The sequence below is a fragment of the Pantherophis guttatus genome, chromosome 8, assembly GCF_059756535.1.
Source record: "Pantherophis guttatus breed Tessera chromosome 8, ASM5975653v1, whole genome shotgun sequence".
NCBI lineage: Eukaryota > Metazoa > Chordata > Lepidosauria > Squamata > Colubridae > Pantherophis > Pantherophis guttatus.
Window position 1 is genome coordinate 50,955,865 of NC_142070.1, and position 26,678 is coordinate 50,982,542.

The following is a 26,678-nucleotide window of genomic DNA, read 5'->3' on the forward strand; positions in this document are numbered from 1 at the left end:
ACCCTATCCTCAAAAAAAGGAGCATCATGCTGCGGAGAAAGGGCCACTCAGTTGTGGGATACCCACAGCAACTTTTCTTATTGCAGCAAAAATAAAAGTGGAAAGTGGGACACCAGGTTATCGCTCCTTTTTTTCTACACATGGAAAAAACAATTTTGTTGCCAGAAAAGCCATATTGCACCAAGAATAATTTATATTATTCTTTCAAAGGCAAGCCACCCAATCCTGGGAATGAAGAAACAGGAGATAAAAGCATTAAAAATTTCGGCTGTAGAGCCCTAAAGAATTAGCTAGAATAAAACATCAATAGGACAGAGATGAAAAAATGAGAATTATTCTATTTCTATAAATAGAAAGGCATAAAGATAAGAAAATAAAATAGGATATAGAATGATAGGATAAGATAGAAATTAGAAATAGAAAACTGAAAAATAAGAAACAGGTTGTACATTAATGTTCAGTCAGAATCTAAGAGATAAGATCAAAGCACGCACATAGAGCATAAGAATGCAGAAATAAAGAAAAGGTAAATCAAAAAGCAATTGGACAATAAAGATTTGTTTTGGTATGATTTATTGTTGGTTTTGCTAACAGAAGTTAATTTATGTCTTTGCTCCTAATCCCATAATATGGTGGCAAAATATTCCATTTAAGAAGAATGTTGAAGAAATAGTACATTTATGAATATATAAGTAGTCCTTGATTTATGACAATTGGAACCAGAATTTTCATTACTAAGCAAGGTGACTGTTAAGTGGGTCATGCCCAATTTTACAACCTTTTTGCCACACTTGTTAGGCAAATCACTGTAGCTAAATGAATCACATAGTCATTAAATGAATCTGGCTTCCCCCTTTGACTCAACTGGGAAGCTCGCAAATGACAATCATATGGTTCCAGGCTGCTTCAGCCATCGCAAATACATGCTGGTTGCCAAATGCCCAAGTTTTGCTGCTTAGTCACTGTTTTCAGTGAATTTATTTATTTTTAAATAATTTATTTTATTTTATTTTTTTATTTTTTATTAAATTTGTATACCGCCCTTCTCCTGCTGGACTCAGGGCGGTGCACAGTCAAAAATAAAAAACATTCCAATACAAAATTTAAATTTTTTTAAAAAGAATTACACAACTTTGTCCCAAAATTTAAAACATCCCAACTAAAACCCATAGACAATTAAAAATCTAACATCTCAAAAAAAAAAAAAGGGGGGGGGGGGTTTACACCAGCCCTGCTTGGTGGAAAAGAAAAGTTTTTAGGGCATGGCGAAAAGTCCGGAGATCTGGTATGATGCGTATCTCTGGGGGCAAATCGTTCCAGAGGGCAGGTGCGGCCACAGAGAAGGCCCTCCTCCTGGGGGTCGTCAGCCGACACTGCCTGGCTGATGGCACCCTGAGGAGTCCCTCTCTGTGGCAGTGTACTGGCCAGTGGGAGGCTATTGGCGGCAGAAGGCGGTCCCGCAAATACCCAGGTCCTATGCCATGGAGCGCTTTAAAGGTGGTAACCAACACCTTGAAGCACACCCAGAAGACCACCGGAAGCCAATGCAGCTCACACAGGAGAGGCGTCTCATGGGAGCGCCCCCTCGCTCCCATAATCCCCTGCGTGGCCACATTCTGCACCAGTTGGAGCCTCCGGGTGCTCCTCAAGAGGAGCCCCATGTAGAGAGCATTGCAGTAGTCCAGGTGGGAAGTGACGAGTGCCCGAGTAACTGTGTGTAAGAAGTCCCAATCCAGAAAGGGACGCAACTGGCGAATCAGGCGAATGTGATGAAAAGCCCCCCTGGCCATGGCCTTCATATGCTCTTCTAAAGACAGCCGTGCATCCAGGAGGACGCCCAAATTGCGAGCCCTCTCCGTAGGGGCCAATAACTCGCCCCCAATAGCCAGCGATGGCACCAGCTGGCTATATTGGGATGCCGGAAGCCACAGCCACTCGGTCTTGGAAGGGTTAAGTCGAAGCCTGTTACTCCCCATCCAGATCCGCACGGCCTCCAGGCACCGGGACATTACTTCAAGGGCATTGTTGAGATGTCCTGGGGTGGAGATGTACAGCTGAGTATCATCAGCGTACTGATGGAACTCCACCCCAAAGCCACGGATAATCTCGCCCAGTGGCTTCACATAAATATTGAATAGAAGGGGTGAGAGGACCGACCCCTGCGGCACCCCACAAACAAGGAGCCTCAGGGTCGACCTCTGCCCCCCTGCCAACACCGACTGCATCCGGTCGGAGAGATAGGAGGAGAACCATCGCAGAATGGTGCCCCCCACTCCCAACCCCTCCAACCGGCGCAGCATGATACCATGGTCGATGGTATCAAAAGCTGCTGAGAGATCTAACAGGACCAGGATAGAGGAACAACCCCTATCCTGAGCCCTCCAGAGATCATCCACCAATGTGACCAATGCCGTTTCCATGCTGTGCCCAGGCCTGAAGCCGGACTGGAGCGGATCCAGATAGACAGCTTCATCCAGGTACCCAGGAAGCTGTTGCACCACCACACTCTCAACAATTCACAATTTATAATTGTGAATGGTTGCTAAATGAATGATTATAAGTTGAGGACTATTTATACTGCACTCCACTAATGCTTTGTTGCTGCTAATGCCTGATCAATATAGAATGTCCTCCCAGGAAGTGTAGGTCTGAACTTGAGAATTATTATTATTTTTTACTTCCATTCCTTGTATGTATTCACAAAGTAATTTCTAGTAAATTATCTTCATATAGACAAATGTCTGTTTTGATAAAAATATTGAATATGGATGTTTAAACCTTTACATCTTTTATATAGAGCATTAACAATTAAGTGGTTTTGTTGCTTTTCGTTGCTGTCAGACGGTCCCTCGGGACCGCCAGCCCCATCACCTGTAAAGAGCCGCCTTTACAACGGAAAGACGGCTCGAAAAACTCCATTTCCAGGAGGAAATGTGAGATAGAGCAGGTGAGTGTAGGTAGAGCTTTCTGCGAAGCCCACAGAGTTTTTTTTACTCTTGGGGGCGAGCGGATGAGGTTCCCTATATCACTCGCCGTTCGCTCCGGGCGTTGGGAGACCTCTGCCTTTTTGCAGAGCAAGGCGACGAAAACAAGCTTTTCAAGATAACTAACAGACTAAGTAAAGAGGATGAGATCTGGACCTGGACCTGTGACCCTAAATCGCAAGTATTTATATTTATTTTGCAAAGGATACTGAACAAAGTAAAAAAGAACTTTTAAAATGGCGACTGCCGAAGTTTGAGCAGGGAAGCTGAAAAGGGAAAGTCTTTCCATTTCTTATTAAGCCACAAAGTAGCGGAATAAATACTCCTGGCTACAATTGAAGAAAAAGCTCCACTTTTGTGTTTTCTCTTTCCTGGAGATTTGGTATTGATCTTGTTTGGAAAGAAGCTTTTTTCTCTTTCTTTGTTTTTCTTTTCTTTTCTAAGAGAGTTTGTCTGTGTGGAAATATGGCGTTCAGACTTGCAAAGCCAGACAAACAAGCAGTGGGGGGGGATTCCCCCATCTATAAACTACATGAACAAGTTCTAAACCTACAGACTCAGAAAACTGATTTTAATATAATTGAATTTCTCTTGGAGGAGATTGTAAGAAGGGATGAGATTGTGAATCAGAACTTTGAAAAATTTAAGCAGGAAATTAAAGAAATGGTGCAATTAAAGTTTGATATTTTGCAACGAAAGATTGCAAAAGTGACTAATGGCTTTTCAGAAATTGTTATGAAGTTGGGTACAAATATTGACTTATTAGAGTCTAAAATGGAGGAAATTGAGGATAATTTGGACAATAAAATACAAAGAACTGAAAATGATTTGATAAACACTCAAGATAATAGCTTAGAAGAAAAACTTAAAATGGAAGCTGATTATAAGACTTGTAATGCAGAAAATATAAAACAACGGATTGAAAAAGAAGTTTTAATGATGCAATATAATCTCACAGAATATGCGATTAGACTGAGAGGATTACAGGAAAACAACAGAGATGACTTAAGAAAAATATCTTCTGAAATTCTGGCTGGGATCTTAAAGGTTCATTCTGAGGAAGTATTTTGTAGGATTGACAGAGTTTATAGAATAAACTCCTGGATTGTAAAGCAAAGGCAATTGCCAAGAGACGTGGTGATTTATTTTACAGACAAAGAAATAAGAAATAATATCGTGCAAAAATCTTTTAATTCTACTCTGCATTTGTTTGGAAGAAAGATTTGGATATACAAAGAGCTACCACCTAAGATGCTATTGGAAAGAAAGAAATTTGGTTTTCTGGTGACTGAGCTTAAAAAGAGAAATATTATATTTAGGTGGGATACTCCAGTTGGTATAATATTGAGATATCAAGGAGTAAAATATCAATTAAATACTGTTGAAAAAGCGGAAGAATTTTACCAAAAATTTTTGAAAATGAGTTCAATATTTTTATGCACAACACAAGATAAGCAGAAGGAGTTGGAAATAAAGGAAAAATATCGAGCTATAGAGGCCTCTGTAGATGAATCGCCTTTGGATTCTTTAGATACCTCAGCTGGATTATCCACAAATAAAAGAGATGTGGCATTGGATTCTAATGTGATGATTCATCAAGTCACAGACAAACATGGAAATCAATTAGTTGATACACAACTTATAGAAAAGAAATACGAGTCACAAAAGCAAAACCAACAAGATCAAGCTATAAATCAGAATGAAAACCGATCAGTCGATATACAACTCGTAGAAAGGAAATTAGGATGGAGATCAAACCCACAACAAGTCAAGAAAAAAAGAAATAGATCTCGCAAAAACAAAAATTTCTAAATTAGGCAACAGTGAAGCCAGTTATTTAAAAGATGACTGAATACATGAAAAGATAGTTGAGGCGAAGTATTGGTCAACATTATCCTGAGGAGAGTGACAGACCTCTGCAGTGCTCTAATTTTGGGATGTGAAAAGGGCCTTAAATTGTTGGATTGGAATTATCCATTTTGGATTTTTTTTTTGATAAATATATCATGCTTATCCTGAGCTATATGGCAAGAGAGCTATGCCGGGGCATGCAGAAGATCTGGTTGTTACCCCATTATGATGGTGGGAATTAATAATCCTGAAGAAATCCACTACTACAGATATTATATGGAATACAATTATAATGTCACTCGGGTGGTTGTTTTCCTTTTTTATATACATGAAGATATTTATTGTTGATGGGGGCAGATGATAACTGAGGACTTTTTTGAACATTCTGTTGCAATCAGGATGCTATGTTACCCTAATATGGACGATGGAGTTAACAATCCAGTGGAGAGACATCAAAGAAGATATTATATTATATGGATTATAAATTTAAAGTCATTGATTTTATCTATATAAGGGAATATTTTTTTTAGTAGGGTGGGCAGAAGAATAAAGATATTAAGAATTGTTATGTATGGTAATTTTGTAGGAAAGTGGGTGGAGACAGGTTAGTTTATTGATTGTTTAGTTTAAGAAAAGGGATGTTTAAGAGATACATTTATGGGAGTGGAGGAAATGGATAGAGCCGAATAAATGTTAAATTAGGATTTATTATATAGCTTTTTAGGGGAAGGCTGCTTTGAAATGTTATATTAATATACATTAAAGATTAAATGTTAAAATAGGATTTATTATATAGTCTTAAAGTGGAAGGTTGTTTTGAAATGTTATATTAATATATAGATATATGTATGGGGGAGGAGAAAAAGGGCAGATTATTGCTAAATTGGGAGTTAAAATAATGTTATTATGCTAAACTAGAAGTTATTATACAATGTTACAGTAGAATGTTATTTTCAAATGTATGGTAAAAGGGGGATGTAATAATATTACTAGAAAGAAAGGGTCAGTATTTGAGGGATGGAGCAAGGGGATGGTAAAATATTATATAATCTGTTACGAAGTTGGATTTTATTTTGAAGAAGTCACAGGGGGGCGGGTGGTGAGGGGGTGCTAGGGAGGAGGGGGGGAGAAAAAAGGGGGGAAATTTTGTATTTGAAAAACTTTTTCAATTAAAAAAAAACAATTAAGTGGTTTGTTTGGTATGGGTTAGTGTATTATATAAACTGGAAAATGATAAGTCTTGGACTATAGCAGGGGTGTCAAACTAGGCCAGATTCGTCATGTGCAGGCCATGCCCGCTCCGGCTCTGGAAAGGCAAAAAACATCACGATACGTCACGTGAAGCGATTGAGTTTAACACCCGTGGACTATAAAGATCGACAGCTGGCTAATTAATCACAGAAGCAGGCTTGAAGATTTAGCTCATTAAAAACAGTTGACACCCTTGTTAGTCACTTAGGAGCATCACATAAGAAAATATGATGTTTGGGTACCAATTCATTAATGCATTAAAGTGTTCAAAATATCCCAAAATCTTCCCGATTTTGGTGATATCACACCTGAAAATTCATGCAGTTATCACACAAGAATGTCAATAATTTTCATAGTGTCATGGGATCTTATCTCAATAAGCATCTCAATAAATTAAAATGATGCTGAGATGCTATGTATTTATTCAAGTTATATTCCTCAACTCAGGACAACAATGAATCAAAACAAATATACTGTCCTTCAGTAAAACCTGTCAGACTTCGATGCTATCTCAAAATAAATGAATTTTCAAACTGCCAATCTTTAAGGAAATCTTTTCTTTAATTGAGCACAGCCACCGGATCATGACTCGATGCGGACAAGACTGACCTTTTGCCCCCCAATCCCTCCCTTTCCGATCCCCAAATCTCTGCTTCTCATTGGCTATCTTCCAAGTCATTCTTCAGACTTCTTGTCTCGTCATTTCCCAGGAATGTCTCCCCCCTTTCATTTTCACGACAACCTGACTTCAAAGGGATTTAGCAGGCAAAAGTTCAGAGCTTATCTCTCTCTCTCCTCTGTTCTCTATGCCAGCGTCGAAGCGCTGACAAAACCACTGAAATTGCATTAAAAATAAATTACAACAATAATCAATATATCTTCCAACATGGATCCTTCCATCTCTAATAGAAAAGAATATATGTAGCTCAGGGTTGAATTGTAAAGTCCTTGGTGCTGTCTGAACTTAGTTGTGTGTTTGCAGATGTTTCATTCTCTGACTAGGTAACATGTCAAACTAAGTAGCACTGTTGATGTTACCTAGTCGGCTAATGAAATATCTGCAAGCAAACAACCAAGCTCAGAGACTTCACAGATCCTTCCATTTTACAACCAATAATGAACAAATGTCAACTGACATACCAGCCACTTAACGCTTTACCCTAATGCCTGAGAAAACAGTCAGGTCTTTAGCACATTATGAAATGCCACTAGTGTCAGGGTCCTCTGGATCTCTTCAAATATGTGTTTCGACAAAGCGGTTCCTCAAAGGAGAAGTCAAATCCACAAGATGACATTATTTAATGGAAGGGAGCCAGGCTATGCCCATCATGTCTGCTTTGGTGGGAAAAGTAGAAACAATTGGACACAGATAGTCCCTCAGTTAGTCTGACCCTGGGCCAAATAAGCTTTATAGGTCATAACCAGCAACTTGAATTGCACCCAAAGGTTCATTAGAAGTTAATGCAAATGGTGGTATGATATATGAACATATTGTGAAATGAGCAGAACTATCTATACTGTGAAACAAGTAAAACTGCTTCACCTCACTATGGACCAGTTGCAATTTCCAAGTGCTCTTTAAGAGCAGCCTTGTGCACAGCACATTATAGTAATCCAAGTGATTACTATACGAATTGCTGAGAATAGAACATTATTATTTATTTGGACTTTTCTTAACTAGACATTGTGTACACTGGTAATCAGAAAATTCTTTCTAAAAATAGAGGCTACTGATAGTTTTTTAATAGATTACAAACTGTTACTATCGTATTTTTCGGAGTATAAGACACACCTTTTTGGGAAAGAAAATAAGAAAAAAGCTGATTGGTGGGTGATCGGCCTCCCGGAATACTCCCAATCAGCTGTTTCCAGAGGTGAATTTTAGCAACAGGTTCGTTGGTTGTGAGCTCTGTGCCTTTTTTTTCTACCTCTGAAACTTCTGAAACTCTGTTTCAGAAAAAAACCTTTTTTTTCTGCCTCTGAAAGCCTCCGAAACAGAGCTTCAGAAAAAAAAGCTTTTTTTCTGAAGCTTCTTTCAGAGGCTTTTATTCTTTTTTTTTAAGAAAGTTTTTTTATTTTTTATACAAACACACAAACAAACATACAATGTATTTTTTCTGAACAGAGTATTGGCCGGTTCACAAATTTAAGCAGTTTTTAGTAATCTCAACTAAATTTACAATTTATATATTCCTTTTTTTGCTATAATATTTATTCTATTTAAAAAAAAAAAAAAACCAATATTACCCTTCATCTTAACCTCTAATCTTAGCCAAATTCAATTTTTCCCTTCATTCTATGTTAACCCCCTCAAATTTAAAATCTTGCATAATATAATTCCTAATATTTCTTTATATTCCCTTAATATAATCATTAATAGTAATATTTTATATTCCCTTAATATAATCATTAATATTAATATTTTCCATTGTCAGCTGTTTCAATATCCAATCTCTTAATACAAGTCAAGTAATTATGTGGTGTTACAGTCATTCATTTCTTATAAGAATAATAAACCCAATTGTTTATAAATGTATATCATACATTTCCTTAAATCTTATTCCAAGTAATACAATCCAACATCTTGATACTAATCAAATTAGTTGTATAACCATCTTTTCTCTTTATATAATAATATCAAGCATACATATTTATATCTTTTCAAACAACAACTTAATCATTTCTACTTCCATCAGTCTAATTAATTCTTAAAAATATTCCAATTATTATAATTTCCCTAATTAGATTTAAAGATCTTTTCTCTTTATATAATAATAAACCAGATAACTTTCACCATATTTTTGCTTGAATCTTCTCTAATCTTTAGTTATTTTATCAAACATATGTATTTATACCTTTTCAAACAACAGCTTAATCATTTCTATTTCCATCACAATCTAATTAATTCATAATACAATATCATTTCAACTTTTTTTCCTTTTTTGATTAAATTCTAGATATACAATTAAAAATATTCAATTTCCCTAGCTGAATTTAAAGATATTCTAGTTGTTATCCTCTAATTATTAAACTTATTCATATTTTTAAAACTTATCATTTATTCTGAAGGACTATCTGTATTCTGTTCAATCTCCTTTCTTTGGTATTGGCATGTAGATTAACCTCTTCCGATCTGTTGGTTATTGTGTCATTCTCCAGATTTGTTAACAAAGTTTGGTTAGAATCTTTACTGATTCTTCTTTTGTTGCTTGCCATATTATTTTAGTTAAAAGCCTTTCAGAGGCTTTTTTTCCGAAGCTTCGTTTCTAAGGCTTTTTTTCTGAAGCTTCTTTCAGAACTTTTTTCAGTCTCTGAAATCTCCGTTTGCAAGACTGGGTGGGACTACATTCGGAGTATAAGACTCACCCAGATTTTTACCTTCTTTTGGGGGGGGGAAGGTGTGTCTTATACTCCGAAAAATACAGTAGTTTGATAATCAGAAAATACTCAGTATTATTTTTTTTAAAAAAATGAGCAGGTTAATTAAAAGTTACAAAAGGCTTCTTTGAAAGTGTAACAGAATAGCTAGCTATATTTGAGAATATAGTTTTCTCTATGCCACACTTTCTTATATGATTATAATGGAAGAAATTGTCTTGTATTTAAAATATCAATTTAAAAGAAACTTTAATTATTACCAGTATAGCTCCAAGGAACTGAATGATTACAGACCAGTTGTGCTAACATCTGTAGTTATTAAAACCTTTGAAAGGCTAGTGCTGTCCCACTTGAAAACCATCATGGATCCGCTGTTAGTCCCCCTGCAATTTGCATACTGAGCAAATAGATCAACAGATGATGCTGTTATATATGGCTCTGCACTACATCCTACAACATCTTGAATCTCCAAAGACCTACGCAAGGTCCTCTTTGTAGACTTTAGTTCAGCATTCAACACCATCATTCCAGACATTCTTCTAACTATGCTAAACCAGCTAGCGGTATGAACACACTTGTAAGTGGATCATAAGCTTCCTAACAGACAGGAAGCATCAGGTGAAGCTAAGCAGAATCACATCAGATACCTGTACAATTAGCACAGAGGCCCCACAAGGCTGTGTGCTCTCTCCACTTCTTTTCTCTTTCTATAGCAATGACTGCATCTCAAACGATCCATCTGTTAAACTACTGAAGTTCGCAGATGACACAATAGTGATCGGTATCATTCAAGACAATGATGAATCCGCATACAGATGGGAGGTTGAACAACTAGCCTCGTGGTGCGACCGGAACAATCTGGAACTGAACACACTCAAAACCGTAGAAATGGTGGTGGACTTTAGGAGAAACCCTCCAGTACTACCATCTCTTACAATACTAGACAATACAGTATCAACAGTAGAGACCTTCAAATTTCTAAGTTCTACCATATCTCAAGACCTAAAATGGACACCTAACATCAAAAACGTCATCAAAAAAGCACAATGAAGAATGTTCTTTCTGCGCCAAATCAGAAAGCTGAAACTGCCCAAGGAGCTGCTGATACAGTTCTACAGAGGAATTATTGAGTCTGTCGTCTGCACCTCTATAACTGTCTGGTTTGGTTCTGCAACCCAACAAGACAGACACAGACTTCAGAGGATAATTAGAACTGCAGAAAAAAACAATTACTACCAACCTGCCTTCCATTGAGGACCTATATACTGCACGAGTCAAAAAGAGGGCTGTGAAAATATTTACAGACGTCTCGCATCCTGGACATAAACTGTTTCAACTCCTACCCTCAAAACGATGCTATAGAGCACTGCACACCAGAACATCTAGACACAAAAACAGTTTTTTCCTGAACGCCATCACTCTGCTAAACAAATAATTCCCTCAACACTGTCAAACTAGTTACTAAGTCTGCATTACTATTAATCTTCTCATCGTTTCTATCACCCATCTCCTCCCACTTATGACTGTATGACTTTAACCTTATTGCTGGTATCCTTATGATTTATATTGACTGTTTCCTAATATGATTTGACTGCTTATTTGGACCCTATGACTATCATTAAGTGTTGTACCTTATGATTCTTGACGAATGTATCTTTTCTTTTATGTACACTGAGAGCATGTGCATCAAGACAAATTCCTTGTGTGTCCAATCACATTTGGCCAATAAAGAATACTATTCTGTTCTGTTCTGTTCTGTTCTGTTCTATTCTATTCTAGAAAAAAAGAATGTGGAGGTTTTTGTTTTCTTTTTGAAAGAAGAATGGAAATGTAAATTGCAATGGAACCAGTGGTGGGTTGCTACTGATTCTATTCTATTCTATTCTATTCTATTCTATTCTATTCTATTCTATTCTATTCTATTCTATTCTATTCTATTCTATTCTATTCTATTTTAGTCTAGTCTAGTCTAGTCTAGTCTAGTCTAGTCTAGTCTAGTCTAGTCTAGTCTAGTCTAGTCTAGTCTCCAATAAAAACATGCTTCTTCTTACCTGCTCTTTCATAATAATAAATTTTCAGCAGCCCTATCTTTAAAAGTCTGCAGGACAACATTTTAAAACATCTTGAGCTTTTTAAATGGTAAAATAGGGTTGGCACCAATTCTATGAGTTTATTAAAAAGGTCAATTAAAGTGACCTTTAATTGAACTGAAGTTTGTTTTGACTCCATAATTATAGCAATAATATGTTATGCTTGTTATGAGTTACTAGTGGGAGATCAGCTACCACTATCACCATTTAAATCTGTTGTACATTTCAACAGATTTAAAAATGCCGTTCCTGCTAGAAAAGCATATATAAAGGAAAAAATAACATAAAAGACCCAAGTATTAGTAGTTAAGGCACCAGGCTAGAAACCAGGAGTCTGTGATTTCTAGTCCTGCCTTAGGCATTAAAGCCAGCATGGGAACTTTGGGGTAGTCACTCTTTCTCAGCCCGATTCACCTCACAGGATGAGGAAAAAATAGGAAGAGGAAGGTTTGTTACATAAGTTCTCTGTCTTGAGTTATTTATAAAAAGTGGGATAAAAATTAACCTAAAACAGATAAATCACAAGGGAGATATGTTTTCTGCAAAACGTTTAGGAAATAAGAGAGAATAAATGACAAGTATAGGAATTCAGAGAAAATTAAAGTAACCCCACCACAATTTTCAAAGTCAAAACAAAGAGATAATGAAAGTTTCAATTTTCCATTCAGTTTTTGACAGTTTTTGTAACTATTGTTAATGTGGAGTATTTTAAAGACAGACAGAGAGAGAAAGAGCTGACCTTTTCTTTATCAGAGAGACTACAATACTACCTGACAGCAAGCCAGCGACCAGTATGCCACAGAAAAATACTAGCGTAAAACATTTTCAAGCAAAGGTTTACATAGTAATTGTCTCAGTCTGTCAAAGTATTAATTTATGGGAGTTAGCTATAGCCATACTAGATTTCTTTTTCAATCTAGCTTTGTCAGCTGAACTTGATAAAGCAGTGATAACTAGTAATTTGCACAACCATTTGACAGGTCTGTAAAATTAGTAAGGGTGGGACAAATGAAAATAATTTCATCAATGATGGTAGTGCATTGCCTCAAAGCTTTTAGAGGGTACAAACATTACAGAATATTTCTGTATTAAACTGGAAATTAAAATCTAATATAAAACTTAACTCACCTGTAAAGCCAGAGAACAGGGTAAAACTTTCATCTTTTAATCATATGGCTGTTAACATCCCCCTTCCACCCATGTATCTTAGATTTATTTATTTTAATGTATGACATATACAGAGTTAATGCAATCACAAATTTAAATAAAGTGTCAACTATATACAGTGCTGTGCAAAAGTGTTAGGCAGTTGTGCAAAAATGCTATAAATTAAAAATGCTTTCAGAAATAGAAATGTTAATAGTTTATTTTTCTCAAGTAACAAAATGGAAAATAAATGAACAGAAGAGAAATCCACATCAATATTTGCGGTGACCACCCTTTGCCTTCAAAACAGGATCAATTCTTACACTTGCACAAAGTCAGTGATTTTGTAGGATTAGAGTCAGGTGTATGTTTAAACATTATACCAAGCAAGTGCTAATGATCATCAATTTTATACGTAGGTTGAAATACAGTCATTAACTGAAACAGAAACAGCTATGTAGGAGGCTTTAAACTGGGTGAGGAGCAGCCAAACTCTTTTGTGAGGTTGTGGAAGACAGCTTCATGACAGCGGTCATACACCATGGCAAAACAGCATAGGAACAAGACAAAAGACAGATATACTGCATCAGCAAGGTCTCTCCCAGGCAAAAATTTCAAAGCAGCCGGGAGTTTCAAGATGTTCTGTTCAAGCCCCTTTGAAAAAGCACAAAAAAACGGGCAACGTTGAGGACCATAGATGCAGTGGTCAAGGAAACTTAATGCAGCAGATGAAAGACACATCATGCTTACTTCCCTTCAACATTGGAAGATGTCCAGCTGTGCCATCAGCACAGAACTGGTGAAAACCAGTGGGACCCAGGTACACCCATGTACTGACTGGACAGGTCTGGCCAGAAGTGGTCTTCATGAAAGAATTGTGGCCAAAAAGCCATATCTCTGACAAGGCTAAGTGTCTCAACTATGCATGAAAACATAGGAACTGGGGTGAAAGAAAAATAGCATCAGGTGCTCTGGACCGATGAGTCAAAATTTGAAATATTTGGTTGTAGCAGGAGGCAGTTTGTTTGCCAAAGGGCTAGAGAGCTGTAAAATAATGAGTGTCTGTAGGCAACAGTGAAGTATGATGGAGGTTCCTTGCAAGTTTGGGGCTGTATTTCTGCAAATGGAGTTGGTGAGGATCAATGGTGTCCTTAATGCTGAGAAATGCAGGCAGGTAATTATCTGTCATTCCAGGGAAGTGTGTAATTGGTCCCAAATTTATTCTATAGTAGGACAACAACCCTAAACATATAGCCTTCATCAAAATATTGTACATAGGACTGCAGAAGCTAAGTTTGCACAATATTTTTGATCCACCTAATATCAAACAGCCTCTTATTAGAACAAATAAAATAAAATAAACCAAAACATAATACAACACAGGAATAGACCTGTGAATTGTGGTTTTATTCCAGTTAGAAACTGTCCTACAAATTCAGGTCTTGTCTGAGAATGACAATGCCCTTGGCAAGCCACAGAAGCTAAAACTAAGGAAAATTTCTTCTTATGGAGAACAATTAACCAGTGGAATAGCTTGCCTTCAAAGTTGTGGTTGCTTCATCAATGGAGGCTTTTAAGAAGAGACTTGACAGCCAATGGTCTGGAATGGTATAGGGTCTCCTGCTTGAGTAGGGGGTGGGATTAAAAGACCTCCAAGGGCTCTTCCAACTCTATTATTCTGTATTAGGTTCATGAAATAAAAATGTTAATGGAAGAGCAGAAACCAAAATGTTAATGGTACCATTAAGTAACCATGATAACACCTTATTTCTGGGGTCTCTTAAGAAATGCCATGGCCATTTGGCTATCAGTTGACAAAAATCAAATTTGCAAGAATAGTTCAACAAACACAATAGGAGAAAGTGGCAGTTCAGCTCCATAGTGTGTCAAATGATTTTTCATACTGTTTCCTTTGGTACAGTTTTAAACACAAGTGGAAATCAGGATAGCCTTTCAGAGCAAAAGCTATTATGCACTCCTTTTTTTATCATGCCAACCATGCAATAGAATGCTACTTCAATGCTCTATAATTAGGTATTAAAACTCCATATAACTAGAAGCACTCTTGGCCAAAAGGAACCACTGTAGATAATTTCAGGTGATTTGAATTAATTTTTCCAGCCAAAACAAAAAATATTTAAAATTGATAGATCAGATAAAATGCTGTTAATTTATTCCATTGATCATTTGAAAGTGATAGAGATTAATACGTAGCTTTTCAATGTTTCATACTTTCTCTTCTTGAAAGAACTTTTGATGTATTAAAAATTTGATAAACATATTTAAAAACTGAAAATAAAAACTTTTATCAGTCTTTCCCAATCTGGTACTTTTCCAACTCCCAGAATTGTTGTCCATGCTGCTGGAATTCTGGAAATTTAAATGCCAAAATGTAAAGAAAATGCCTGAAAGACTGGGACACTTAAACAAACAAACATAACTCAGTATAAATAAATGTTTTACTAAGATCTTCCATATATAATCCATAAGCAAAGTTTTCAATGCAAGCTGTATTGGAGAAAAATAAAAACAGAGCTCTGTTCTTGCTCAGTCCCCATTCATGTTACAGGTTTTATGCAGTGGTGGGACCTCCAAGGTGCTTGACCACTTGATATTTTCACTTAGCAATTAATAAGAATTACTTAAATAAAACTAGCACTATTTGTCTAACTTGCAAAAAAAAAAAACCAAAACCCTCACAATCCTGGTCCAAATATTCTGATCAGTCTTCTCCCACAGCAATTTTACAACATCTGTGGTGTAAGAATTACCACAAGCTCTACTGTGATCATGCAGGCTAGGACTGAAATTATTTTTCAACTTGTGGTGGTGGTGTTGTTATAGTAATTCCCCTCATCTATTCTTTTTTTTTTTATTTGATTTATATGCCGCCCTTCTCCGGAGACTCAGGGTGGCTTACAATGCGTTAAGCAATAAGCAATAGCCTTCATACTTTTGTATATTTATACAAAGTCAGCTTATTGCCCCCACAAACTGGGTCCTCATTTCACCTACCTTAGAAAGGATGGAAGGCTGAGTCAACCTTGAGCCTGGTGAGATTCGAACTTACAGTAATTGCAGACAGCTGGTGTTAATCACAATGCTTTTAGTCTGCTGAGCCACCAGGCCCGTTTAACTGTCATTTTCATATGACAGTTAAAAGTTACTATGCAAATAGTTTAGGACTGGTATAATTTTCTTCTGTTTAAATAAAGTCTGCCATCAATCTACTCCCAACATACTTCAATAAGACTTATAATTAGGGTATGGTTGGTGCTCTGACAGTATGCCATATCATTAAGAAAGAAGAGCAGGATAAGAGCCAGACAGAATTGGCTTCATGGAGCAGTACTTGGTGGAAGCATTTCACCCAGCCATTTCATAACTCAGCATCTGTAGATTTGCTGTCTTGCCTGCTGAATGCAGCTTTACTGGTTTTACATAAGAAAATAAAGGACAAAGCAGAATCAAGTATATAGAGAAGTACATGGAAACTATCTGGGCCAATAATCAGAGCTCATCAGTTCTGGTTATGTTTGGATCAAAGTTTTGATTAAGATACTTGTGTGTATTTACTTGTAAGTAGTCAATCACCAGATATTCTCCATGACTGCCCAATAATGTGTATCCATGTGTCTGTCCTGACTACTCTGTATTCAATTTCCTAAAAACTGTGGCCATTTGTTTGGATCTACTCTGTTTATTGTACCTTGGATGTCAAGAAGGACAATATTTCAAACCTCAAGATGGACTGGATTAAGACTCTGTCTATTCAGTTTGATTGTATCTGTTGTGGCCTGCCGGCCGCCAACCCCTCCAGTGAATCAGATGAGGAGGAGGCATGGGAGTCAGGGTCAGCATCAAGGAAATCTGAGAGCTCCAAAGGGGAACAGAGAATGGAAGTGGCAGAGAGAGAGAGACAGAGATGGAGCCTGGGCTGTCCATTAACCTTCCGATGAAGAGTCAACAGCCTGGTCTGGAGGTGATTGATGAAGAAAAGCTGGGTCCAGTGCCTGACATGCAGATGTGCAGAAGGCAGAGGAGAGGAGAACAGTGGAAATCCGTGGGCCAATCCTTGGGAAGGAAGAGCCACCACTGCTAGCAAAGGCCCATCCTAGCTCTGGGGATAAAAGGCAGGGGGCAGAGAGGAATAGATGTGGGAGAAACTATTCATCTCCTGCCTGGCCAGACTTGTTAGCCTGTGGTTTTGCTGGGGCTGCTGGGGCTCCTAATAAAGGAATCTTTGAATTAACTTCAGAGGGTTTGTCGTGTTTGGGGAACTGGGTCAGAACAGTATCTCTACAAATTTCAATCTAAGATGGTTAACAACTTTTCTGAAAAATCTGGACTAAAAAATGTAGAGATGCTGGTTTTAATTTGTTACTTCATTACTTCAAGAAGATTTCTGGGAAATACTGTCCTGAAATCAAGCAACAGCAGTCCAACAGCATCTGACTCAATTCTATTTGAAGATCTTCAACATCTAGATTACTAGGAAAATATCACAGGGTTCTCTGAATTTTCTACATTTATCTGTCCATAAATTTACTTTTATTTCTAAAGACAGGTAAATGCAGAAAATTCAGTGGAACCAGTGGTCCCTACATTACTTTTCTAGTAATCTACATATTGGATAATTTGGAACATATTTGAGTCAGATCACACCTTGAAGTACAAATCAAATCAACTGGACATCAAAATAATAGCTTCTTAGACTTCCTGAGCAATTGTTAAACAGATGATAAACATACTTGATTAATGTGTGTCTTTTGTTTATCAATCCAAAGTAGAACTTTGTATATTTCAACCCAGTGAAAGATAGGCTTAGGCTGCTACCAGTATTTCCTATATTCTGCCATTAATATATGTGAACAAAAGTTTCACAATTCCCTTGCATTAGATAGCCAAGCACTGTCTGCAGTGAAAATAAGAAAGACAGTGTCTTTTCTTATTCATTATAAAAACTGTAACATTATCAGCTTTATACCATTTCTCACCTTCCATTGATTCAGATTCTTCTATGCAAGAAAGTAAGTACAAAGATATTAAATGAGAGTAATAATAATCAAACTTAGTGTACCTACTTAGGATGTCGGATATCTGGCAGTGATCGTTCCAAGGCTATATTGTTGCTTACAAAAATATTGAAACCATTTTCCCGATAAGCAGAATCATCACTGTCTTCCTCTGTGACAGGATATGGCTTTCCTTGTTCACCTTTCCCTGAAATAGTATTAAATCAAAATGTGATCAGGGATGAATAAGATCTCAGAAACAGTTAGCAGTTTTTCTGTAAATTAAAATGTGGCAAATCTGTGCCGAGTCAAACATGAACTTGACAATTCTCAAGCTGTCATTCTTAAGGTGAATCCCCCATAAGCAGGAAAGTAAGGAATGAAAAGCAGGAATTTTGACCTACCATATTAAGACATATTTTTACACAGAAGTATTGTCACGATTTGTCTGTGTTTTTATTATTGTTATTTTTCATAGATACAACTGTTCAATCAAAGCTGAAGCATTTTGTGACATTAAAAAAATATTGTAAAACTGTGTGTGTATGGATTTATGCACACATTACATACACACACACATACTAATGGATAGAAAAAGCAACAGAATTTTGGTGTAATCTCTGTTTTATTACAGTCTTGAAATATACCAGGGATGTCAAACTCACATCGTCATGGCAGTGTCATGTGAGTATAGGGACTCTCCCCCCTTTATTAAACCAGGAATGGGCATGTGATGCATCTGGCCCACGGGCCAGGAGTTTGACAGCCCTGAAATATACTGTACAGTATTCTAAAGCCATAAGGTTAAGTTCATTGAAAGAAGTTTTGCTCTAGTAGTTATCAATGTTAAATCCTTATTGGAAAGGTGGAACTCTTATTTTTGTATTTAATGTATAGAATTAGAAAAGAGTCAGAGTGGACCAACCATTTATATGGATACAAGGTAGGTATGGCTACTTTAAGAAATGTGGAACTGGCCACAAATGTGATCAGAAAAGTTTTCCTTCCAAAGTGTTAAGAAAAATACAGAAGTTGATCAATTAATATGATTAAAACTACTTTCCTATAACTAGTCACTTGTTTTATCAATCGATTCAAGCAGTTTACTACAGTCTTAGACCAGAGACCTGTTTTATCAAGGAAAAGAATGGATAATACATGTACTTTAGTAGCAAAATAGCACCTTATTTTAAAATTATAGCCATTGTGGGTTGCTCCCAGTTCGCACCGGTAGAACCGGTAGTAATGACTGGCTGGCCAAACCCCCAAACCGGTCCCCCGGTCACTGCTCACTCGCCCTGGCCGCCATGTTTGTCGCTGCCATGTTCTTTGCGCACATGCATCCCATTGCTTTGTAAGTCCATGTTGTGACTCCGACCCCCAAGCCCATCTTATCGGAGGGAGAAGACTCCGAAAGTGAAGGAGAGGAGTTGGCAAGGCCTCCCTCTCCAGGACCCTCCTCTCTGGCAATGCCTCAGGTGTCTTCCGAAGGAGAAGAAATAGGCCAGGAGCCAGGCACTTCCGAGCAGCCGCAGTTAGACAGCAACGGAGATAAGTCTTGGCTGGATCCTCGACAGCGTTGGAAAGACAAGTGCACGCAGCAGAGAAGGAGGCGTGCCAGAGATTAAGCTGAGCCACTGGACCACACCCCACAGGGGATAAAAGGGAGTGTGGTGGCCATTTAGGCTTTATGACAGACAAAATGGAAAGCTAGCAAGTCATTCTGCATTTCTGGAACTTTGTTATATGCTCTGCTTGGACTGATTTTTTGGACTGGACTTGACTATTCTTTGGCTTTTGTGGACTTTGATGTTTTCGGTCAGAGGAGATAAACCGCCCTTTGGAAGTAAAGACTATTGGCAAGCAACCACTGGGTTGCTGCCAATTTTGTTATCAAAGGAAATTCTTGTCTGCTGGTTTATTTTAACTCTTGGTCGACTGCTGGTGTGCATGTGTGAGACGGGGACAGAACAGTCCAATGGGATGCGCGTGTGTGAAGAACATGGCGATGACGGCAGCAGCTTTTCATACCAGTACTTTTTGGTGGCCTGAGGAGAAAGCAGCTGTCTGGGAGCCGCAGAAAACTTGGGTCAGCTTGCCTTCCTGACTCTGGACCAGCCGCCGTGGAAGGTAAGCAGCCGAACAAAGAGGCAGTGGTGGGGAGGAAGGCAGGCAAGCGGGCCTGGCCAGGAAGGCAGGCAAGCATGTCGGGGCCACCCGGCTAGCTAGCTCCCTTCCCCATGGCCCTGCCATGCTTGCCTGCCTTCCAGCCCGGCCAATGGGTGGGCGGGTAGCCCTTCGGGGAGACGGAGCACTGCACTGGAGCTGAGAGGGGTGGTGGCAGCAGCGGTGCTGTGGGAGGGCGGGCAGAGATCCCAGGGCTGCTGCACATGTGCACTGCATGTGAAGGGAGGCAGACACCCCCTTCTGAGGAAAAGAGGCAGCGGCGAAGCCCTGGCTGTAACCCGGGAAAGGACCGTGGAGGGACACACCACACACAAATGCTGCTGCCGCTTCTTTTGCTGTCGGCTTCTTGTCACTCTTAAAGTCGATCATGAAGAGCTGGAAGACTTATCCTTAGATTTCCGCCAAACTCATTGTTGGAGTGTCAGCGATCTAAGAAAATGTCTTGCAGCTCTTCACGAATGACTTTAAGAGTGGCAAGAAGCTGAAAGCAAAAGAAGCAGCAGCAGAGGCGACAGGGGCATGTGTGACCATCCAGAGTCCTCTCCCGGGTGACAGCCAGGGCTTCACCGCCGCTTCTTTATCTCAGAGGAGCAGTGTCTGCCTCCAAGTCCTTGCGGAGGGACACACACACACATGCCCATCGCCTCCGCTGCTGCTTCTTTTTATCATGAAGAGCTGGAAGACGTTTCCTTAGATCTCCGCCAAACTCATTGTTGGAGCAAAATGTGGCAGCCATGAGCTGTGCTTTCCTCCAAGTCTCATCTGAAAAGCTCTGTGCAGGGAGAAGCACCTGTTTCCCTCTACTGCCCACAGCACTTAGAGGAAAACACGGCTCATGGCTGCTAAATTTCACTGTGCTGTGCCAAATGCTTTCCCATAAAGAACAGAAAAGGAGAGAAACAGCCACTGACCTGGAGAACACATGGACTGGAGCTGCTCTGTGTGCTCTCCACTTGCTGTTTCTTCCCCTTTGCTAGTGCAGCACAGTGAAATGTAGCAGCCATGAGCTGCACTTTCGTCCAAGTCAAATCCAGAAAGATCTGGCTGGGAGGGGTGCCTCTGTCCACCGGTTCAGGGCAGCGGGCTCAGCTACATCCCAGAAGAGCCAAAGAACTGCAGGGAGCTTCCTGTGTGTTGCACCCCCCCTCCCAGCCTTCGCCTGCACCTCCGTGTCTCCAGCGTCTCCTGAAGCCACCACCGTTGGAGCTGGGACAGGGATGGGGGCAGCCCAGTAAGCTGGGCGCCCGAAAACAGCGGTGAGACCCGGGCGAATGCTGGGAGGGGGGTGCAACATGCGGGAGGCTCCCCGCAGTTCCTCAGCTTGTCTGGGCTGCAGCTGAGTCCGCTGCCCTGAGCTGGCAGAGGCCACGCAGGGCGTGGCTGGGAGCATGCTAACCTTGCCATCCCCGAGTGTCAAATTCTGGCCCTGGCCTGCCTAGCTTGACCCCAGCTGGCTCCACGCTCATGCAGGCTCGCATGAGCGTGGTTCTCCAGGAGCTCAGCAACAACAACACCAAAAAGTTCTCCGGCCGGCCGGTGAGAAGGAAGCTCCAGGAGCTCGGCAACAACAACGCCAAAAAGTTCTCCAGTCGGCCGGCGAGAAGGAAGCTCCTTCGTGCTTTCCCTCCATTGCCCTTCTCGGCTGAAAAGCCATGGCTGGCGGGCTGTGGAAACAGGGTCACCCCCTTAACTGGGGGCCTGGGCGCATCCTCAGTGAAGCTGCCCCTGAGATCCAGAGGAAAGCCTTTCTCTTGCATGCTCATCTCGCATACAGGACCCGGCCAGCAGGAGTGGGGTGCTCTGGCTGCAACCATGAGGAAGGCCTGTCAGAGGTGAGAAGGGGCACTTTTTGGCCAGGAAGGGCAATGGAAGGAAAGCCAAGACAACAACCACCACCCCACCGCGTCCTGACTTGAATATGGAGCTGGAGTGTCAAAAAAAAAATGACAAAAAGTCCCAAAAACTTTTGCCGTTTCGGTGGGCGTGGCTTGGCGGGGGGGTCATGTGACTGAGTGCGTGAGTGATGTCAAGTTGGCCACACCCACTCAGTCATGCCCCCCCACCTAGCCACACCCACAGAACCGGTAGTAAAAATTTTTAGAACCCACCACTGATTGTAAGCCAGAGTCACCTAACAAGATGGACAGCATATACATTTAATAATTTAAAAAATTAGTTGACATCAACTTTTTAATAAGCCATTTGAAGAAGCAGTGAAAGATAATGCATCCAGCCAAAGTCTATGCCATAGCAATGATGATAAAAAAACATTGGATTTGAACATAACATAGGCATATTTTATTTCAGCTTTGAATAAGCTTTTATTTTGGATTTTTTTCTCCTTTTTTTCAATCATGTCCAAGATTGACTGGACCAGTTCCTGCATCTTTCTTGCCAATGATTTTTTAGAAATGGTTTGCTGTTGCCTCTTTACAAGAGTTGAGAGAAAGCAACTGGGCTAAGGTCATCCAGCTAGTTTTGTGCTTAAAGTGGGACTAGAACTCATGGGCCCCCAGTTTCTAGCCTCATGTCTTAACCATTACATTAGACTTGCTCTCTTATTTTGGATACTTGCATGTTAATTTTGCTTGCTTGCTTTCTCTTTTCTTATGAATGTAAATTATTTAATAATTAAAGACAATGGATCCTGATTCACACTCTTTTCTTAGATATGTCTTTCTGGCTCAATTTATCCTAAAATATTTCATTGCTTAATTGTATTAACTGCAATGTTACTTTAGATAAAGATAATAATTGTTTTGAAAGATGAGACTGGCAGGATTGGCGCTGGAGATCATAAAAGGAAAATGGAAGAAAACAATGGAGTGTAACATAGCAGATGTCTGAATTGTCTAAAGCGGCAAACATAGATTCTGGTACCATGGTACCATAGCCAAATTTATTAGCTAAACTTGATAATTAAATGATGATGATGATGATGATGATAATGATGATGATGATGATGATGATGATTTTTGTGGTTTCAAGTCATGTTAACCTGAAGGTTTCAAGTCATGTTAACTAATGAACTAGTCCCTATACTCTTGGCAATATTTTTTAGGAAGTGGTCTACCTTTGCTGTCTTCATAAGAATAATAACCGGCCCAAGATCACCCAGATGGTTTCATGTCTAAGACAGGACCAGATCTCACAGATTCCTAATTTCTTGCCTGATTCTTAACCATTACATAAATTGGTTAAAATTGCTAATGTAATTATTATGAAAGCAATACTATGAAGTTAGTTCCAATTCAGCAAATGTGAAAGATAACCCAAATTCTCAAAGTTTAAAAGTTACATCCTGATGTTTACATATATATGCATATTATTCCTTATTGGTTAACACCGCCGAATTCAGAAAGCCTTCCTTTTGAGTAAACATAAAGTACATAGAATTAACTTGTCAATAAATTAAAATCTGTGCTGATATCTAAGTATTATGTGAATAGTTGTTTTGATCTCATCTCTGAAGGAGTTTTAATGAGCTATACAATAGCTTACTGAAACATTGTTGGTAACACATAGGTTGAAATTTGGTGACTGTATTCATTATGATGCCCAGTGGCCTAGCTAGGGAATGTCATCTCCATGGACCATAGAAACAAGTTTTCATAATTGCTGACCCCCTCTATGTAAAGTATAAACGGTTTTCTAGAGAGACATTATAGCATAGGCTAGAGAAGGATTCTTTTTTGATATAAGTGGAATTAATTTTATTGCTAATTCTTTTTTTCTATTTTTATTTTATTAAAAAAAAGTTGGAAACACAAATACAAAACTTCAAAAAAAAAAAAAAACAACTTGCCAAAAAATATATTTCAAAAAAACCCAAAAAACCTAATAACAACCAAAGGAAAAAAACTAACAAAAATAAGACATCATTAAAAGATCCTAACACATACACTCTTATTATCCACTTACCTGGATACTGATTAATATATTACAACAATATTAGTTCCTGACCCCTTGAGAAAGAGACTCATTTTTTAAAAATACTAAATCTATTTGCAAATTATTAACCTGACATTTTTATACTACATTAATGACCAGTTAACAGGAAAAATAGTAATAAGAAAAGCTAGATTAAAGTTTGTTAACAAACTGTTATTGTAATCAACTCATAGAAAAGTCACCATGGCCATTTTATCTATCTCCAATTGTCCCAAAAGATAACATCAATTTATCCTGAATCAAATATCCACATTTGTTTCTTAATACCATTGTCGCCATCATCAGCCATTAAGTTGTGTCAGACCATCACCACTCTGTGGAGCAGCACTCTCCATGCTTCCTGTCTTGCATCACCTCCTTCAGATCCTGGTGTCATCCTTTATAATGCCCAGCCACTGGGCAGGCCCTTTTCCATTTTCTGCTGATCACTCCCAGCTTGGTTGACTTTTCGAATGAATCAGTTCTTATGACATGAACAAAGTATGACAGCCTCTGTCTGGCGATCTTGACTTGAAGTGATGTTTTTTGATAAAGTTCAGTCTAGGACTTCTTTATTTGTTATATTTGCGGTCCATGGGATGCTTAATAGTCACCTCCAGCACCACAGTTCAAAGGCGTCCACCTTTCTCCTATTTGTCTTTTTCAGAATCCAAGTTTCACAGCCATACTCAGCAATTGGAAAAAATATTGCATTAACTAATCGGCATTTGGTTTTGACGCTGATGTCATTACTCTTATAGATTATACTTCCTTCTCCAAGATATCCGATTCTATTTCTCATAGGTCAGTTTTATGGCTTGGCCTTTTTTTCATTTGTGTAAAGCTTTAATGTATATTCCTGCCATCTTTCTCTGATTGCTAGTTGGTCATGCAATTCCTGCCCATCACATCCTCTGGCCACAGCCTTTCTTGCCATAAAGGATTTCTGGCTTTCTTTACATAGATGAAACACTCTCTTGTATGATCTCTCATGGTCTTTCTCTAGTTTCTTACATTGCTCAGCCCAGTACTTTTCTTTATCTTTTCTTGCCTCTCTTTGGAGCTTTGCTTTTAATCTTCGTATTTCTTTCCGTCCCCAATGGCTTTTGTTTTCCTTCTCTTTTCTGCAGCTTCTGTTGTAGTTTCTGATATCCCTTTGGCCAATTTCATTTGTTTTTTTGTATGTAATATGTTCATGGCCTATTTCAGTGACAATTATTTTTATTTTCTCCCATAGCTCATAGGGTTATCTTTCTGTGATGTTGAGCAGTTCAAATATGTTCTTAACTTCAACTGCATATGCTGGGTGAATCTTCTCAATGTTAAATTTCTGAATCATGGGTGGCCATTTGACCCTGCAGCATCTGAACTTTACCTTGGCAACTGACGCATGACCTATGTCAGGGAATGTTTTCACAGCAAGGATGGAACTTTTCCACTTTTTTTGCAAAATATGTAGTCAATTTGTTCTCCTCCCTGGTTGGGAACGGCAGGCAGCGCGGGTAAACTCAGTCAGTAGACCAATCAGGACCGGGTCTGCAATGACGTTTAGCCCCGCCCTTCCTGCTGCTCTCTTCAGTTTATCGACTCGGTCGACCTGGACGGTTTAGTCTCCTGCTGTTCTTCAAAAAAAAAAAAAAAAAAGAGCAAAACAAACAAACAGCTCTTTTAAGAGCTATCTGGGCGATCGAGAGGCCTTTCGGCTTGGAATCTCCTCCTGTTCCCTGGACGGCTCCTAGCGTCAATCAGGTTGCCGGCTGGCTCCTTATCAGGCTGGGCCCACGAGTTCGCTCCGGAGCCCTGTCCTGCAACGCGCTCGCCCCCTCTCGCCCTTGCTGACGTTTTCGCTGCCATTTCTCAAGCCTTTGCTTAGCAGCTTTTGGCGAGCCTCCTGGCGCTTCAAATTTTCGCTGATTTGTCGTGTGTGGTGCGCAGTGAGTACTGGGGCCTTCCCTCCATTTTCTCCTTCGCGCCAAAACTTGATTGGCAAGATGGCGGACTCCCGTTCATCCAGAGCTGGCCGTGGGACTGTCCCTAGTAATTCAAGGAAGCGCCATAACAGCGATCCTGGGGAGGGCACTTCAGGGCTTCAGAAGAGCCATAAAAAGCCCCATAAATCATCTCAGCTTAAGAAGGATGAACAGCGTAGGCACAGGGCGTTGGAACGGGCCGTTCAGAAAGCGCAGCTGCAGGCCGCCAAGGAGATTGTTGTTCAACCCCCTCAGGCCTCTACTCTGGATGCTAATTCCCAGGCTGCCCTTATTCATGTTCAACCCCAGGCCACGCACAGATCTTCCCTTTCACCGGATCGCCTTGAAATGGGGGCTTCTCCCTCTTCCAGTGCAGCGGCCATTCTGTTTGCCACCCTACCCCAGGAGGGTCTCTCTCATGAATCCACCATTCAAGCTCCATTACCTGCTGTTTCTTCTGTCTGCCAGCCCCCCCTCCTTCCCCCCCCTCCCCCCCATCTTCTGTCCTTCCACCACCTCCCCTCCCTGCTACCTTGGAATCCTTGCCTTCTTCTATTTCTCCTGCCCTGGCTTCTCTTATATCATCAGCTATACGCAAGGGGATCTCTGAGGGCCTCAACCAGCGTGCGGAATCGGAGGTGGCAGACTACGCCAGTCAAGTCAGTGGTTTTTCCCACAGGGGAGCAGCTTCTCCCCACCTGGACAGACCTTGCTCCCCAGCTTCTGCTAGCCAGGCCTCTCTGTCCGCTGAGGACCTTGCCCTGGACCAAGAATGGTCTGATGATGAGGGTCTGGAGCCCGATCAACCAGCCTTCGTTGGCCTTTTCAAACCCCACCTATTCCGCTCCTTGCTCTTTAAGGCCCTATCTGTCACCA

At 39.7% G+C, this 26,678-nt stretch overlaps 1 protein-coding gene across 5 annotated transcripts in view; it reads right to left on the reverse strand.

Moving 5' to 3' along the window:
* The window catches only part of GALNTL6 (polypeptide N-acetylgalactosaminyltransferase like 6), a 927,557-nt gene that overhangs the window by 483,654 nt on the left and 417,225 nt on the right, over positions 1-26,678 (reverse strand). For all 5 annotated transcript variants that reach the window (XM_034401355.2, XM_034401356.3, XM_034401354.3 and 2 more), the window contains exon 4: positions 17,785-17,923. In XM_034401355.2, coding sequence (XP_034257246.1) covers positions 17,785-17,923 — 139 coding nt within the window. The remainder of the gene's footprint in view (positions 1-17,784; positions 17,924-26,678) is intronic.